Source organism: Bos mutus, chromosome 11 (assembly GCF_027580195.1).
Source record: "Bos mutus isolate GX-2022 chromosome 11, NWIPB_WYAK_1.1, whole genome shotgun sequence".
Lineage (NCBI taxonomy): Eukaryota > Metazoa > Chordata > Mammalia > Artiodactyla > Bovidae > Bos > Bos mutus.
The window spans coordinates 31,724,867-31,741,036 of NC_091627.1; the positions used below are offsets into that span (position 1 = coordinate 31,724,867).

General features: G+C 40.9%; 1 protein-coding gene across 4 annotated transcripts in view; it reads right to left on the reverse strand.

The window, feature by feature from the left end:
* Positions 1-1,502: 1,502 nt before the first annotated feature.
* WDCP (WD repeat and coiled coil containing) overlaps positions 1,503-16,170 on the reverse strand; it is a 31,091-nt gene continuing 16,423 nt past the window's right edge. For all 4 annotated transcript variants that reach the window (XM_070379189.1, XM_070379191.1, XM_005895762.3 and 1 more), the window contains 3 exons: positions 8,603-10,406; positions 5,783-5,900; positions 1,503-3,303 (listed from right to left, as the gene is read on the reverse strand). In XM_070379189.1, coding sequence (XP_070235290.1) covers positions 3,176-3,303; positions 5,783-5,900; positions 8,603-10,387 — 2,031 coding nt within the window. In that variant the 5' untranslated portion in view covers positions 10,388-10,406 and the 3' untranslated portion in view covers positions 1,503-3,175. The remainder of the gene's footprint in view (positions 3,304-5,782; positions 5,901-8,602; positions 10,407-16,170) is intronic.

Consider the following 16,170-nt stretch of genomic DNA (forward strand, 5'->3'; position numbering starts at 1 on the left):
AGCCCTATGAAGCAGGTATTATCTCATTTTCAGGTGAGAAAATAGACTAGTGAATTAAGCAACTTGCCTAAGAGCAGTTAGAAATGGGAGAAATGGTTTTGTGCCCAGAACTGGAGATCAGATGCCCACCTCAGTGTCCTCCAGGCAGTTAAAACATCACATGTCCTTCTCCCCACACTTGTTCTGCCTCCTGTATTTTAGGTAAATCTATGTCAGCATCTATCCAGTCACCAAAACCCCTAACTTGGTCTCTCCTTAGTCTCCACCAACCCATTCCACACATATACCTAGTATGTATTGAGAGAAAAGTGTTGCAACGTGTGGGTTATACCATTATCAAATGGTAGAAGTTGGGACTTCCTTGGTCGTCCAGTGGTTGGGAGTCTGCCTGCCAATGCAGGGACATGGGTTCGATCCCTGATCCAGGAGGATCCCACATGCCCCGAGGCAATTAAGTCTGTGCACTGCAACTGCTGAGCCTGTGTGCCTCGAACTTCTGCCCCGCCATGAGAAGCTACCACAACGAGAAGCCACCACAATGAGAAGCTTTCACCCCAGAACTAGAGCGTAGCCCCTGCTCAGCACACATAGAAAAACCCTGCACATAGCAGTGAAGACCCAGTACAACCAAAAATAAACAAATAAAAAGAGGGAGGTTCCTGGTGGTCCAGTGCTTAGGACTTGGTGCTTTCATTACAGTGGCCTGGGTTCAATCCCTGGTCTGGGAATTAAGATCCCCCAAGCCCCATGGTGCAGCTAAAAACATAAAATAAAAAGTAGAAAAGAAGAAATGATAATTTACAACAATCAAGAGATAAGCATCTGGGGTGGAGTTACTTCTATGGAGAAGGGTCCTGGAGGGATACATAGGGAGCTTGAATGGTTCCTAGTATGTTCTGGTTCTTAAATTCGGGATAGGTGATTCACTTTATTATCATGCCTTCCTAATACTTTACATCTACTGCACTTACTAAATAATACCATACAAAAAGTTTTAAGATTGGGGCACAAAATGAGATTTGTAAGTAATGTTTCTATGTAGAATATTCTCAATATAACCTTAAACAATAATTTAAAGTATTTAGCTCTTCTCTCCCTGTTTCCTTCTCTCCCCAAAACAACAAATACTGGATTATCTTTTATTTATTTCAATGATTATATACAGTAGAGACCAGGGAAACATGTTTTGTATGAGAGCTGTCATGGGATCAGATTTGTTGGAAAGAAATAATTTATATCCTGGACTGTCCACCAGAAGAAATACGAAGACAACATATGTAAAAATCAAGAACATTCCTCCATACCAGAAACAATCACAAAGTAAATATTAAAATAGTCACACACACACACCCACACAAAAAAACCATTCACAACAGAATTCTCCTGGGGGTCCAGTGGCTGGCACTCTTCGCTTCCAATGCAGAGGGCCTAAGTTCAATCCTTGGTCTGGGAAATTCTGCATGCCACCTGACGCACACAAAAATAAATAAACTTAAAAAACAAAAACATTCACAACAGCTGCAACAACCATTAGTGATTTTATTGAAGACTCATTCACAGGATTCTGACCAGCGAAACAATTGTAACATATACTCTGGGGCACCTACACAGATTTTGCCATCAGGTCCCCCAGACCCCGTCTTGAGGCTTCACAGTTGTGTGGTTTCACCCCACCAGACACTTCCTTCGAAAATGGAGCCAGGCCTCAGGCTGTCCTCAGCCACTGCTCTCCAGCAACTGATTCCAGACAAGTGGCCTCCATTCCCATTACCCGCGCAGCTCCTCTAATGCATTTCAACCGCAAAGTGGCTCTCGCCTCTTCCCTATCCCTGCTCCATCTTCATAAACTAGCAGACAGGAGTCCTCAAGGGTATAAGATCTTTCCAGATGACTTTAAAAGAAAAGAGAAGAAGCATTTGTGCTCCTATGCATCTGAGCTCCTATGGCTGCAACAACATACCTGCAGATGTGTTCTGACTAGTCACACATCAATCCATTTGTTACGCTGCAGTGCCAGAAGTTTATGACTCTGTGAAAAGTGGTGAGTCTATCTGAAGCTGGGATCAGGGCTCTTTCCACTAGGTTAAACTGGTGCTTTAGCCCATAATTATAAGAAACTATCTCAGATTCAGTGTAACCTTCAACTTTCTGAAATACTTTCTCTCACAGATTCTATGCTGACCTGTAAGACTTGAACAGGGAGAACATAAAAATAGACAAATTAAGGTGGCAATTTAAACTAAGGGAGTTAATTACTGGGAGAAAAATAGGGCATTTTTATGATCCCCAAAATAGGAGATGAGTAACCTCTCAGGGAGAAAATCCTGAGTGACAACAGCACAAAATCCTGCCACAGGCCTCACCTGTGCTTGGCACTGTGCTAGTAACATCAGGACCTGCTTCAGTGGGGCCCGGGGGAGTCAAAGCACTTTAAGTATCATTTGAAATATGCCCAGGGCCAGATTTCAGGAGCTCCTGGACTTTTGTCAGCCAGAATTTTCTAGGGAAGTGAGAGGGTTAGGTTTAAATCCAACATCAGAACTACTTCCTGTTCTAGGTAGTCCTGGGAGCAGAAATGAATCGATTTTTTGTTTTCCTTTGAGCTCTGTGCATTACTACTCGTTGAGGGTAAAAAGAGACGCTGGAGCAGATGTTCTCCAGCACTCCTCACACTCAACTTGAAGCCAAGAAGAAGATCTATTACAATCTTGAGGTACCTTTTAAGTGCTTCTAAAAGCTTTAATGCCGTTTTGGGCAAGGGACAGAAAGCCTCAGAGAAACCATAAAACACAATCCATATGGCACCATAATATTGTTTTGTGCCGGGAATTCTGCCCTTAGACAAAACCACACAGTCATGAATACATAAATAACTGCTTTCTGAGCCATCTAACAAAGACTGGGCTCTGCTGCAGAGCAGGGAACAGCAGCCTGGGGGGAAGAGTGGCAGAGCCAGCCATGGCAAGTGCTTTACCTCCCAGCGGCATTGCAGACCTCAGCTGGGGAGCGTCCACCTTGGAAAACAGCTCTTGTTAGTAATGGCCTGGTCTGCGAGGCTGTTCAGCACATACTCTGCTGACAAGTATCAGACTACACTGCCAGTATGGTCAGAAGAGCCGGTAGTATCTCCGCTTTGGGGAATCCATCACTGAAGACTCCAAGAGAAGGATTGCTATCAAGGCTCTGAGGCAGAGTTTTGGAAGTCATCTGACCTGCCATCTCTTATGATTATTTCCTGTGTGGCTGTGAAAGTTAAGGGGACGAAGCCTTCACTGTCCGCACAGAGAAGGATCCAGTGAGAGTCTGCAAAGTAAAATAAACACACAGGCAATTCTAAAATAAACACACAAGCAATTCTAAATAAACATACAGGCAATTCAGGATATCCTGTCTTACTCAATAAAGAAAAATATCACAAATACAACTTTTTTGAGAGAAAGAATGTAGTAGTTGATAATCCTGAACCTGACCATCGCAAGACTTTACAGAGATGGAGGGGCCGGGTGAAACTTAGGGTCAGGTTCCATGGCAGGAATGGGATATTGACGACAGGTGACAGGTAGAGCTAAGGGACATGTATTAATGCCCGGGCTAGGCACTAAAGGGTCAGTGTCATGTATTTGAGCTTGTGTGTGCATGTGTGCATGCTGATGTTAGGGGTTGTATATGGCGTCCCTACCTTTTCTAATGCCATCTAATAGTTTCTCCAGAAACTATGCGCAGCTGGCAATAGCAACTCTATGGAGGAAACCTCTATATTTTTGAGATCCATACCAGCCTCTAGACACCCAAGAAGGTTGAGCTGACTAGTGCCAGGCTAGAAGTGCCCAGATAATCCTAAATAGTTTGTTCTGCGGTAACCTAGGACCACTGGTGTAACACATACCTGGACTTTCTCTGGTTCTTTTGAGTCTACTGTGACCCTGTAATTTCACTTCTGAAAATCTACACTTTCCAAAAATGTATAAAATACAGAAAGGTTTTTATTAGTGTTATTGATGATAATGAAAAATTGGAAACCACTTAAATGTCAAAGAAAACAAGGCAAACTGAAATATGGTATTAAGAGTAAATACTGCTCATCACAAGGAAAAATTTTTTCTATCTATATGAGATGGTGGCTGTTCACTAACTTACATGATGTATTTAAGTCAAATTGCTATGTTGTACACTTTATAGTGCTGCATGTCAACTGTATCTCAATAAAACTGGAAGGAAAAAAAATATGGTACATCCAAGATAGAATGTTAACCCAGTAAAAATTACAATTATCAAGTTGTATCATAAATGCATGTATCAAAATAGAAAAATGCTGATGCTATAATGTTTAGCAGGAAAAAAAAAAAGGAATGGAAAAAAAAAATTTATGTTTAGTGTGTGGCTGTCCTGAAGACTGAGGCATAAGAAAACCACCATGTTCCCCATAGGATGGAACACAGGCATGAGTCAGTCCTAAGCCATCTAGGAGCGTCCTTCATGTGCGCATGTTTGCTGCATATTAAAATGACAGTTCCTAAACAGACATAGAGAAGAGACTTACAGACACGGGGAGAGGGGAGGAGAGGGTGAGATGCTCCTAAACAGACATAGAGAAGAGACTTACAGACTTGGGGAGAGGGGAGAAGAGGGTGAGATGCATGGAAAGAGTAACATGGAAACTTACATATGACATGGGGAGAGGGAAGGAGAGGGTGAGATGCATGGAAAGAGTAACATGGAAACTTACATTACCATATGTAAGATAGATAGCCAACGGGAATTTGCTGTATGGCTCAGGAAACTCAAATGGGGGCTCTGTATCAATTCAGAGGGGTGGGATGGGGAGGGAGATGGGGGGAAGGTTCACAAGGGAGGGGACATATGTATACCTATGGCTGATTCATGTTGAGGTTTGACAGAAAACAACAAAGTTCTGTAAAGCAATTATCCTTCAATTAAAAAAAAAAAAAATGACAATGCCTTTAAGAAATATTCTATGGGAATTTCCTGGTGGCCCAGTGGTTAGGATTCCAGGCTATCACTGCTGTGGCCTGGGTTCAATCCCTGGCTGGGGAACTGAAACCCCACAAGCTTCAAGGCACGGCCCCCCAAAAGAAAGAAAACAATAAGGTTCTACTGTATAGCACAGAGAACTATATTCAGTGTTCTGTGATAAACCACAATGGGAAAGAATATTTTGAAAAAAAGAATGTAGGAACTTCCCTAGCCATCCAGTGGCAAAGACTTCTACTGCAGCGGACAAGGGTTCAATCCCTAGCTGGGGAACTAAGATCTCAGATCTCATTCGCATGTGGTGTGGCCCCAAAATTAATAAAACCAATACAACATTGTAAAGTAATTAGCCTCCAATTAAAACAAATAAATTCAAATTAAAATAAATAAATACATAAACAAATGAAAGAATGTTTGTGTGCGCACAGAGCACCCCCCTCAACACGAAAGAAATATTCTGCCATGCTTTTTACGTTTTAATGCAACTGGTATATACGAGGTCTTCTGTCATCTTCTGCAGTTGTTACATATTGCTTTGTAACTCTATTTAGTTTTTTCATGTGTGCACTCAGGTTTTTCAACTAGGTTATAAGTTCCTTAAGGGCAGAACCCATATTTTCCATGTGTTTCGGCACCTATAACAGGCCTAGATATACAATAACTATTAATAATACTTTTTAACTGTCTACTGAATCACTGAATGGTTGGTACACTTCATTTCATCACCAGTGACAGTCACAAAATTGAGGGAGGGGATGTCGGGTAGAGTCGCCTTCTGAATTTTACCTACCATGCAGCATTTCAACAAGAGAGAGGCCGAAAGTCTGTTGGACTGTGCTGAGTCTTAGCTTGCCATTGCAGAGAAGCATCATTCTTTTTTCAACAACAGGATGTACAAAATGAGATTTCTTCAAAAATAAAGATAAAAATTGTTAAACTGATTGAAGAAGCAATGGGGTTAACATTTCCTAAGAATAGAATGTACAGTTTAAAAAATTCTTATCTATTTCCACTCTGAACTTCAGTGTTAAATAAGGAGCTTTTTGCTGCATTATTTTGCACAACTAAAGAATCAGACAAGCCACAACCCCAAATTTCCTTTTGCTCTGTTCCTCCCCAAGGTTATGTCTTTATCTTTAGGAATTGGTTTTTCTAGGATGAGACTAATAGCATTATAGGATGATGGATGGCAGCCTGAGAAAGATACAATCAGATGGTGAGGAAAAACTGCTCAGCTGTTTTAGAAACAGGCATACCTCAGAGATATTGCAGGTTTTGGTTCCAGGCCACTGAAATAAAGTGAGTGTCACAATAAAGTGAGCCACATGAAGTTTTTTGGTTTCCTAGTGCAATGGCACCCCACTCCAGTACTCTTGCCTGGAAAATCCCATGGACCGAGGAGCCTGGTAGGCTGCAGTCCATGGGGTCGCTAAGAGTCGGACACGACTGAGTGACTTCCCTTTCACTTTTCACTTTCATGCATTGGATGCCTGGAGAATCCCAGGGACGGGGGAGCCTGGTAGGTTGCCGTCTATGGGGTCACACAGAGTCGGACACGACTGAAGTGACTTAGCAGCAGTGGCAGCAGCAGTGCATATTCTGGGCTTCTCAGGTGGCACAGTGGTAAAGAATCTTCCTGCCAATGCAGGAGACATGGGTTCGATCCGTGGGTTGGGAAGATCCTCTGGAGGAAGAAATGGCAACCCACTCCAGTATTCTTCCCTGGAGAATCCCATGGACAGGGGAGCCTGGGGTGCTCCAGTCCATGGAGTCACAAAGAGTCACACATAACCAAGCCGTGGAGGATGCACAGTGCATATTCTGTAGTTAAGTATGCAACTGCATATGTCTAATAATGTACATACCTTAATTTTAAAATGCTTTATTGCTTAAAAAATGCTATCAACTGACAACAGACATATCTATATATCTTTAAACAAAAATATATAACTCCACAGTAATCAAATCAGTGTGGTATTGTTAAAGTTTTAGACAAAGACCAGTATTACAGTGGCTGCAGTAAGAAGTAACCAGAATTAGATCTCAGGATATGTAAGTTTATATATGAGAAATTTGGTAGATCAAGTTCAGTGGGATAAAGATGGATTTTTAATAATGTTGGTAGCGCAACTATTTATCTTTCAGAAAATTTTAATCAATGATTAAAAACATAAATGTAAAAACTAATGTTAAAACTAAAAAATAATATAAGAAAACATAGATTACTACACATCAATTTCTGTAGAAAAACCTCTTGTAAACTGGTAACTCAATAGCGAAAAATGAGCAAAAGGCAATTCACACTCAACTGACCAAAAAACAGGAGGATATACTCAAATTCATTAACAGTAGTGAATTACCAGGGGCTTCCCAGGTGGCGCAGTGGTAAAGAACCTGCCTGTCAATGCAGGGGACACAAGAGACAGGGTACGATCCCTGGGTTGGGAAGATCCTCTAGAGTAGGAAATGGCAACCCACTCCAGTATTCTCACCTGCAGAATCCCATGGACAGAGGAGCCTGGCAGGCTACAGTTCATGGGGGTCACAAAGAGTCATCCACGATTAAGCATTCATCATAGCCAATAGTAAGGGAAAAACAATTAATAAAAGTGAAATACTACTTCACATTCATCAGATTGGTGAGGATGTAAGAAAAAGGATAGTCCCATATATTGCTGATGGGCATGTGATGATTCATTGTTTAGTAAAAAGTCTTTGAAAGGCAATCTGGCAACTCTATTAAAAGTAGAAGCATATACGTATTTTTATATATATATATATATATATACACACACACACACACTCTTCAAATCTGCACTTCCACTTCTGGGAACCAAGCCAATAGAAATAAAAGTATGAATATAAATAGATACATACGAGAATACTATTACAGCACTATTTGGAGTGGCTAAGAACTGAAAACAAAGTGAATGTCCATCAACAAGGGAAGAACTGAATAAACAGAATACTCTCAGCATGAAGTAAAGAATACACCATATGACCCCATGTTTGTAAAACAATGAGAAAATCACCACCCCAACACCTATATACCTATGAATTAGGCAAAGATCTGTGTAAGATTATACGAGTAGAAAGAAAAAATATGCAAGGATCCACATTAAGCTGCTAGCTAAAAGTGGATTACAGGAAGGAGAAGCAGGGCCAAGTTCAGTGGGAAAGTATTCATGATAAAATAGATATTATATGAGCCCATTTAAATAATATTTTATGTTTGCATATACAGGCATACATAGATACATTAAAAAATTATAATGACTATAACCTTTCTTATAAATGGAAGAGAGCTTGCAACTGCATATAAGAAAAGGTCTTCTCAATGAAACAGCATGATTTAAGAATTTGTTTTCTAAACATAGATTGCCAGAATGAGTGCAAGAATTCATGTTTTCATACCATGTGCATGATAAAGTCATGGTGTATATTGCTATGTGGGCCTATCCAACCAACCTGAAAAGGTTTAACAACTTGCCTGAACATAACAGGCCCAGCTCAGTGAAGTTCAATTAGAACCCTACTGCCTCAACAATAGATTTCTCTTGCAGCACATATTGGCTACAGGAGCCAGTGGTAGCTCCCCCAGAGAAGTTACCTGGCAAGTGATGTGAACATAAGGCAGATCCTGAGAGAGTGGGTACACTGGAGAGGATTTCCTTCCATTGTGCAGAAAGTCACTGAGTTCAGAAAGATGTCGCTGCACTTCACTCAAGTTCCTAGATACAACTTCCAGTTCCTTAGACAGCTGGTACGTTTCCTTTTCCCGTTCTAAGTTAGGAGGTTCTGCGGTACTGGTGTGGGCTGGTGTGCCGTTGGGTCTGGGCGGTGTTACTGACCAGTTAACAGGCCTGGCATCTAGAGTTTCTAGGAATGTGGAGCCATCACAGATGCTGGATGCCGGACTTTCTATTTCTTTAATAAGGGTTCTTCCAGGCTGTCCACTTTGACTGCTGCTATTAGCTGTGAACAAGAGCCCTGTGCTTTGGTGACAAAAATCTGGTGAAAGATCTTCAATTAGCTTTTTTATATTTGTTTTATTTATCAGAGTACTGAAAGCAGAGTTACCACTTTGGTTTTCACTCAGTGTCACTGGAGAGTCTTCTTTCAGCATTACCTCTCTAACAATCAAACGAATCATATACTGGTCAGATTTTGAAGAAGGAAGAAATGCCGAGTCCATGGACTTTTGTCTTCCCACCAAAATTAATAGTAATTTATCTGTCAAGAAACATATGCCTTTTGGTCTTTCATTACTCTCTAACTGAATCTGCTGGATGTTTGGCATTAATAATGGAATGACAGAATAGATAAAAATTACATTAGATGTATTGGAAGCCACTGCGACTGCTTGTGCTTTAAGATTAAATGCTATTAGATCAGGAACCAGAATGCCTGGAATGATGACTTTTCTGTTGCAGGTAACCTCCTTCTCAAAGGTCAAGAGGACCAAATGTGAAGAATCCAGGCCAGTTCCTGTCAAGTAGTCTTTTTTTCTTAGACAAGTAAGAGAACTACCTTCAGATTTAAATCTGTTGAAGTGGATATGAGTTAGATCCAGAGGCTCAGAATAGGATGACGACACTGGTGTTTCAGAATTTGTTTCAGAGGAAACTCGATCAGTAACTGGTAAAGCATGCAGGCAAGTGTCTTCACCACTAGGAGGAATGTCAAAAGTTCCAGAAGCACTTAACCCACAAATCTTATCCAGCGGAAGCTCAGTGGCTATAGCGACTTGTGAGTCCACAGTGGCTCTGATTGAACGCACGTAGCTGTCCACATCAAAGATGGGACAGAGGGAGCACCTGTGAAGAGTCTTCTGAGCACTGTCCCAAATGTAAGAATGTAGGCTGCTGCCTGCTGCCACCACCAGCCTCTGGCCATCCTGGGTCCAACATGCACAATGAATGAGGCCTTCAGTGCTGATGTCCACTTTGACTTGGGAACTGTCACAATGGATATTGTAGAACACGGAGACATCCCAAGCAGTCAACACAGTCAGGATGGCACTTTCTGGGTGCCACACACAGCCCTGGGGAAGGACAGGGCATGACTGTCTGATTTCACAGGGCTGAGACATCAGCCACTTGCTTGTCTCTGCAGGGCTAGGACACAGCTGCCACACGATGACACACTTCTTGTGCTGGACAGCGAGCAGAGTGGGTGTGTCAGCTGCACCAGGCGGGGCCCAGGACACCCCATACACGTGTTCAAATTGTCCAAGGACCGTTGAGTCCCCAAATTTGGCCTCTCCACTGTGAAGCTGTAAATTGGTGAGGACTACCTGAGTCCCATCAGTCCAAGCAAGGCCATGAATTGGGTGTATTGCTTGATATAATGCATTCAGTCCAGTCCTGAGAAGTTTTCCTTGTCCCAACTCCATCCTTTCTGATAAAGGTTCTCTGAAATAATCAAGAAGGAAAGTTACACCATGAAAATATAACCAGACAAATCCAGACAACTGGTTTAGCCTTTCTGTGAAATGTGAGACACGGCAAAACAGAGGAAATCAGGATGACTCGACTCTTACCGAATATGCAAAAAGACAATATCCTATAAACACACCCAGCTACTATAGGAATTTGCTGGCCAAATTAGAAGGAAAGGAAGAGAATAAACATATCCAGAATGTGCCATATGTGGTGCTAGTTCAATTCAGTTCCGTTGCTCAGTCGTGTCCAACTCTTCGACCCCATGAATCACAGCATGCCAGGCCTCCCTGTCCATCACCAACTCCTGGAGTTCACTCAAACTCATGTCTATCGAGTCGGTGATGTCATCCAGCCATCTCATCCTCTGTTGTCCCCTTCTCCTCCTGCCCCCAATCCCTCCCAGCATCAGTCTTTTCCAGTGAGTCAACTCTTCTCATGAGGTGGCCAAAGTACTGGAGTTTCAGCTTTAGCATCAGTCCTTCCAATGAACACCCAGGACTGATCTCCTTTAGAATGGACTGGATGGATCTCCTTGCAGTCCAAGGGACTCTCAAGAGTCTTCTCCAACACCACAGTTCAAAAGCATCTGGAATTCAATACAATCCATGTAATGGTCCAGTGAGGGCAGCACTATTATTCTTATGTGAGAGACAACAGAGCTGAAGCTCTAAAAGGTTAAGAAACTTGCCTTCCATATCTTATAACAAAATACTTTCCAGATAAATTAAAGATCCAAATGCAAAAAAATATGTAAAAAATATAAGAGATTTAAAAGAAAGACTTTTCACAGTACCATAAAAATACTCCAGCATGTATATGTATAAGGATTTACTATAGCATCTTTTATAAGAGAAAAATCTAAATGTACATCAATATGGAAATACATTAAAAAACACGGAAGCTCCATGAATAATGACACAGAAAAATCCTCCCCCAAAGCACTGAAATTCACAATATAACACATCTGGTAAGCTCCTATTTATGAAAAGAAATTCACCTCTCTATGTCTATAAACATGTGTTTGTATATATTTACATAAAGATGCAGAAAAAGATCAGAAATAACACATACCAAACTGTTCATAGTACATGCTGAGAAGGAGTGAGATGGGAAAAGAGAGACAGTTGAACAGTCTTTATTTTTGTATTTTTTGAAAAATTGTTTTTTAATTAGCATTTAGTCAAATAGTCCTTTGGTAATTGAAAAGTGAAACTAAACATTCAAATGTGAAAAAATAATTTATGAAAAGTTCTTGTGAGCCAGTTAAAAAGACAAAATTTTAAGTGGCTGAAGAATATCAACAGGCAATTTGGTATTACAAAACAATTATGATGATCAATAAACACATTCTAAGTGATGTTTAATCTTAGAATGTTTAATCAAAGAATTGTCTAATCATGCAGTGTCCATCTTCACCACTCATTCTCTTCTTAACCCACTCCAAACTGATTCCATTCTCACCTCTTCTGAAACAACTCCCACCATCCCACCAGTGCTACTCTCGTCACTGAATCTAATGGATATTTTTCAACCCTGCCTGGTTTACTTAGCGTCAAAGACAGAACTTGAGAAGCTGTCTTCAGACTCTAAATCCAAAGAAATATATTCTCCACCAAACTGGTAGATTTGATTTTCATTTGTCTGCATTTTTTTCTCATACCTTTTTGCTAGCTTTGTCCCTATTCTTAGAATCTTTTACCAAGACAGAAAGGTCTGTTTTACTTCTACATATGACGTCAGATTAAGTGGTTCTGCAGTAGCTTGCTAAATGGAGAAATATGTCCTCTGTCATAACTAATGAAGAAGGCTGCCATCTCAAACCCATTGGTCTTGTGTAAGATAATATATATACTTCCCTAATATCTACTTATGCACTTTTAAAAGACTCTTATTGATAAATAATGCATGATACATTTTCCTGGGCAGAGAAAATTCCTAATAGGCCAATTATAGATCAAAAGCAATTTATATGGTATGTTTTAGGCCACCCAAGTTAGTCTAATGTCATTGAGGGTGTGTGTGGCCAGGGTTAGCCCAGGGTAAGAGTTTGTGAATAAGGGAAAAACAAACTTGATAATAAAGTCACTGAAATTTTTTAGAAGAATTAATTTTAATATTTTTATCTTTAGTAACAAGAAATCTGGTAAAAAATTAGAGTTACCATATGATCCTGCAATCCCCCCCACACACCTGGGCATATAGCCAGAGAAAACTATAATTCAAAAAGATACAAGCAACACAATGTTCACTGCAGCACTAATTATATACACACACACATACATATAACTGAGTCCCTAACATGATATTGTAAATAAATCATACTTCAATAAAATTAAATTAAAAATAAAAATGAAGGAAATTTGGCCTATATTCCTCAAACACATAACAATAATTAGTCCAGGTTCTGACCACCTCCTGCTTTTAAATAGAGTAAGATAAGGAGAAATTCTCTTCACCCCAGTCTCGTCTTTTCCACAGAGCCTGTACTCTTTGAGTGTTGGCAGAATTATCTTGAGATGTCCGACTTAGACTGTATATGTCCTATGAACTGTAGCCCACCACGCTCCTCTGTCCACGGGATTTTCCAGGCAAGAGTACTGGTGTGGGTGGCCATTTCCTCCTTCAGGGCATCTTCCCAACCCAAGGACCAAACCCGTATCTCCTGCGTCTCCTGCATTGCAAGCGGATTCTTTACCTCTGAGCCACTAAGGAAGCCTGAGAGAAGTCACAGCTCCTGGTAATTTTGCATTTCTGCTCAAATATCTTTGATGAGTCTCCACAGTCTATACATATAAAAGTTATTACAAAATGGTTTAGCAAAGCATCAAAGGCCTTATATTTTCTGATACTGCTACACCTTTCCAACCTTATCTCTCTGATCATAAAGGGCCTGCTGAAGAATTTGGAATTTAGAGAAACCAGCACACATTCATGCAACATTGTGCAGAACAGACCTGAGAAACTAAGAAGTTGACAAGTTTAATAAGGGTCCATGGGCAGAAACAATTACAACACTGCAAAGCAATTCACCTCCAGTTAAAAATTAATCAATTAAAAAAAGTAATCAATTAATTAATTTTAAAAACGCGGGACACAGATAATTTGAATGTCAGGATGAGAAAGTGAGCCAAGCTTGTAGCTATGAGATACTTTTAAGACAACTGAAATAGATTATCAAGTGGAATGAGTGCTAAGGAAGAAAGGAGAATTAAGGACAACATACAAATTTTCAGCTTGGGAAATTGATGAACCATTAATCAGAGCTACAGAAGGCAGAGCATGCTTCAGAGGTAAGAACAATGTAGTGTGCAACAAGTTTAATGTGGGCTTCCCCGGTGGCTTAGCAGTAAAGAATCTGCCTGTAATGCCGGAGACACAGGAGTTGCAGGTTAAATCCCTGGGTTGGGGGGAATTCCCCGGAGGAGGATCTGGCAACCTACTCCAGTATTCTTGCCGGGAAAATCCCATGGACAGAGGAAACTGGCAGGATACAGTCCACAGGGTCGCAAAGAGTCGGACACGATTGAAGCAATTGAGCATGCATGCACGTGCTTTATTTAAGATGTTTATAGGGTAGGATTGCACCTTAGGCAGTCAGAGGTGAGGATTTGGGAGTCACTGTTACAGAGCTCGTAGTAAAAAGATCAGAGAACCAAGACGACAAAGGTGAAAGACCTTCAGGTGTACCTCAATTATTTTGTATCTTTTAAAATATTTGCCTGAAGCTAACGGTATGTACACCTGTTAGTCTCTCTACCCTCAGATGATACGGTTTCTCAAATCAGGAACCCTGGTTCCTCTACAAAACGAAAAGCTGAATGTATTCATTCAGGACAGATAAGGCCAGAACCAGGATCTGGTGTTCAGTCTATAGCCATTTAATTCTTCTGTTTCTAATCGTTTTTAAAGACAACTCCTGGAACTTCCTTGGTGGTCCAGGGGCTAAGATTCTGCACACCCAATGCAGGGGACCCAGGTTTAGTCCCTGGTCAAGGAACTAGATCCCATGAGCTGCAACTAGGACGCAGCACAGACAAAAAAAAAAAAAAAAAAAAAAAAAAGACAATTCATAGTGACAGTCAAGGCTCAGGTGAATTGGAGCACTTCCAGTAAGTTTAAAGTTATATACTCCCCAACTTGTTTTTCAAAATTTACTGTGTTTTCATTATAAAATAATTTCAAGTTCTTTACACTTATTGTTTTAAATTAATACATAAGAAAGGTCAAAAGGACCTAGAAATTCTCATATTGAGTGAAGTAAGTCAGAGAAAGACAAATTCCCATATCAGTTCAGTTCACTTCAGCTGCTCAGTTGTGTCTGACTCTTGCAACCCCAAAAACCACAGCATGCCAGGCCTCCCTGTCCATCACCAACTCCTGGAGTCTACCCAAACCCATGTTCATTGAGTCGATGATGCCATCCAACCATCTTATCCTCTGTCGTCCCCTTCTCCTCCTGCCCTCAATCTTTCCCAGCATCAGGGTCTTTTCCAATGAGTCAGCTCTTCCCATCAGGTGGCCAAAGTATTGGAGTTTCAGCCTCAACGTCAGTCCTTCCAATGAACACTCAGGACTGATCTCCTTTAGAATATGACATTGCTTATATGTAAAATCTTTAAAAATGGTACAAATGAACTTATTTACAAAACAGAAATAGAGTCACAGATGTAGAAAACAAACTTGTGGTTACCAGGGAGGAAAGAGGGGGTATACGGGGAGACTGGGATTGACATACACACTGCTATATACAAAATAGATAACTAATAAGGACCTACTGTACAGTATGAGCCTTCCCTGGTGGCTCAGATGGTAAAGAATCTGCCTGCCATGCAGAAGACTCGACTTCAATCCCTGGATGGGGAAGATTTTCTGGAGAAGGAAATGTCAACCCATTCCAGTATTCTTGCCTGGGAGGCTACAGTCCATGGGGCCACAAAAGACTCCTCAAAATGTAGAAACTGAACAACTGTATAGCACAGTGACGTATTCTCAACACTCTGTAATCACTTAATTGAGAAAAGAACCTTAAAAAGGGTGGCTATATGTGTATGTATAACTGATGCACTTGCTGTATAGCAGAAACTAACAAACATTTTAAATCGACTATACTCCAATAAATTTTTTTTAAAAGGTCAAAACGTAAATTCACACACACACACTCAAATTCAACGAAAGAAAATTATGACTGCAACCTTCCAGACATTTTTCTATGCAGTTGATGTTAAACTTTTTCACTCATACTGCACCATTTCATTGGAGAAGGCGATGGCACCCCACTCCAGAACTCTTGCCTGGAGAATCCCATGAATGGAGGAACCTGTAGGCTGAAGTCCATGGGGTCGCGAAGAGTCGGACACGACTGAGCGACATCACTTTCACTTTTCACTTTCATGCATTGGAGAAGGAAATGGCAACCCACTCCAGTGTTCTTGCATGGAGAATCCCAGGGACGGCGGAGCCTGGTGGGCTGCTGTCTATGGGGTCGCACGGAGTCGGACACGACTGAAGCGACTTAGCAGCAGCAGCAGCAGCACCATTTCATACCACGATTTTTTCGCTTCACATTATATTAGGATTTTACCCATGTTATTTAAAAGCTTTATAAATTACTTTTAGAAGCCACTTCATACCACTTTTCCTCACTGTTGAGAAAGTGCCATAATTTTTCCTCACTGGTGAGGTACCTGGTTATAGCCAACTTTATCTTTTTACAAATACCGCTGGGATAAAGGTA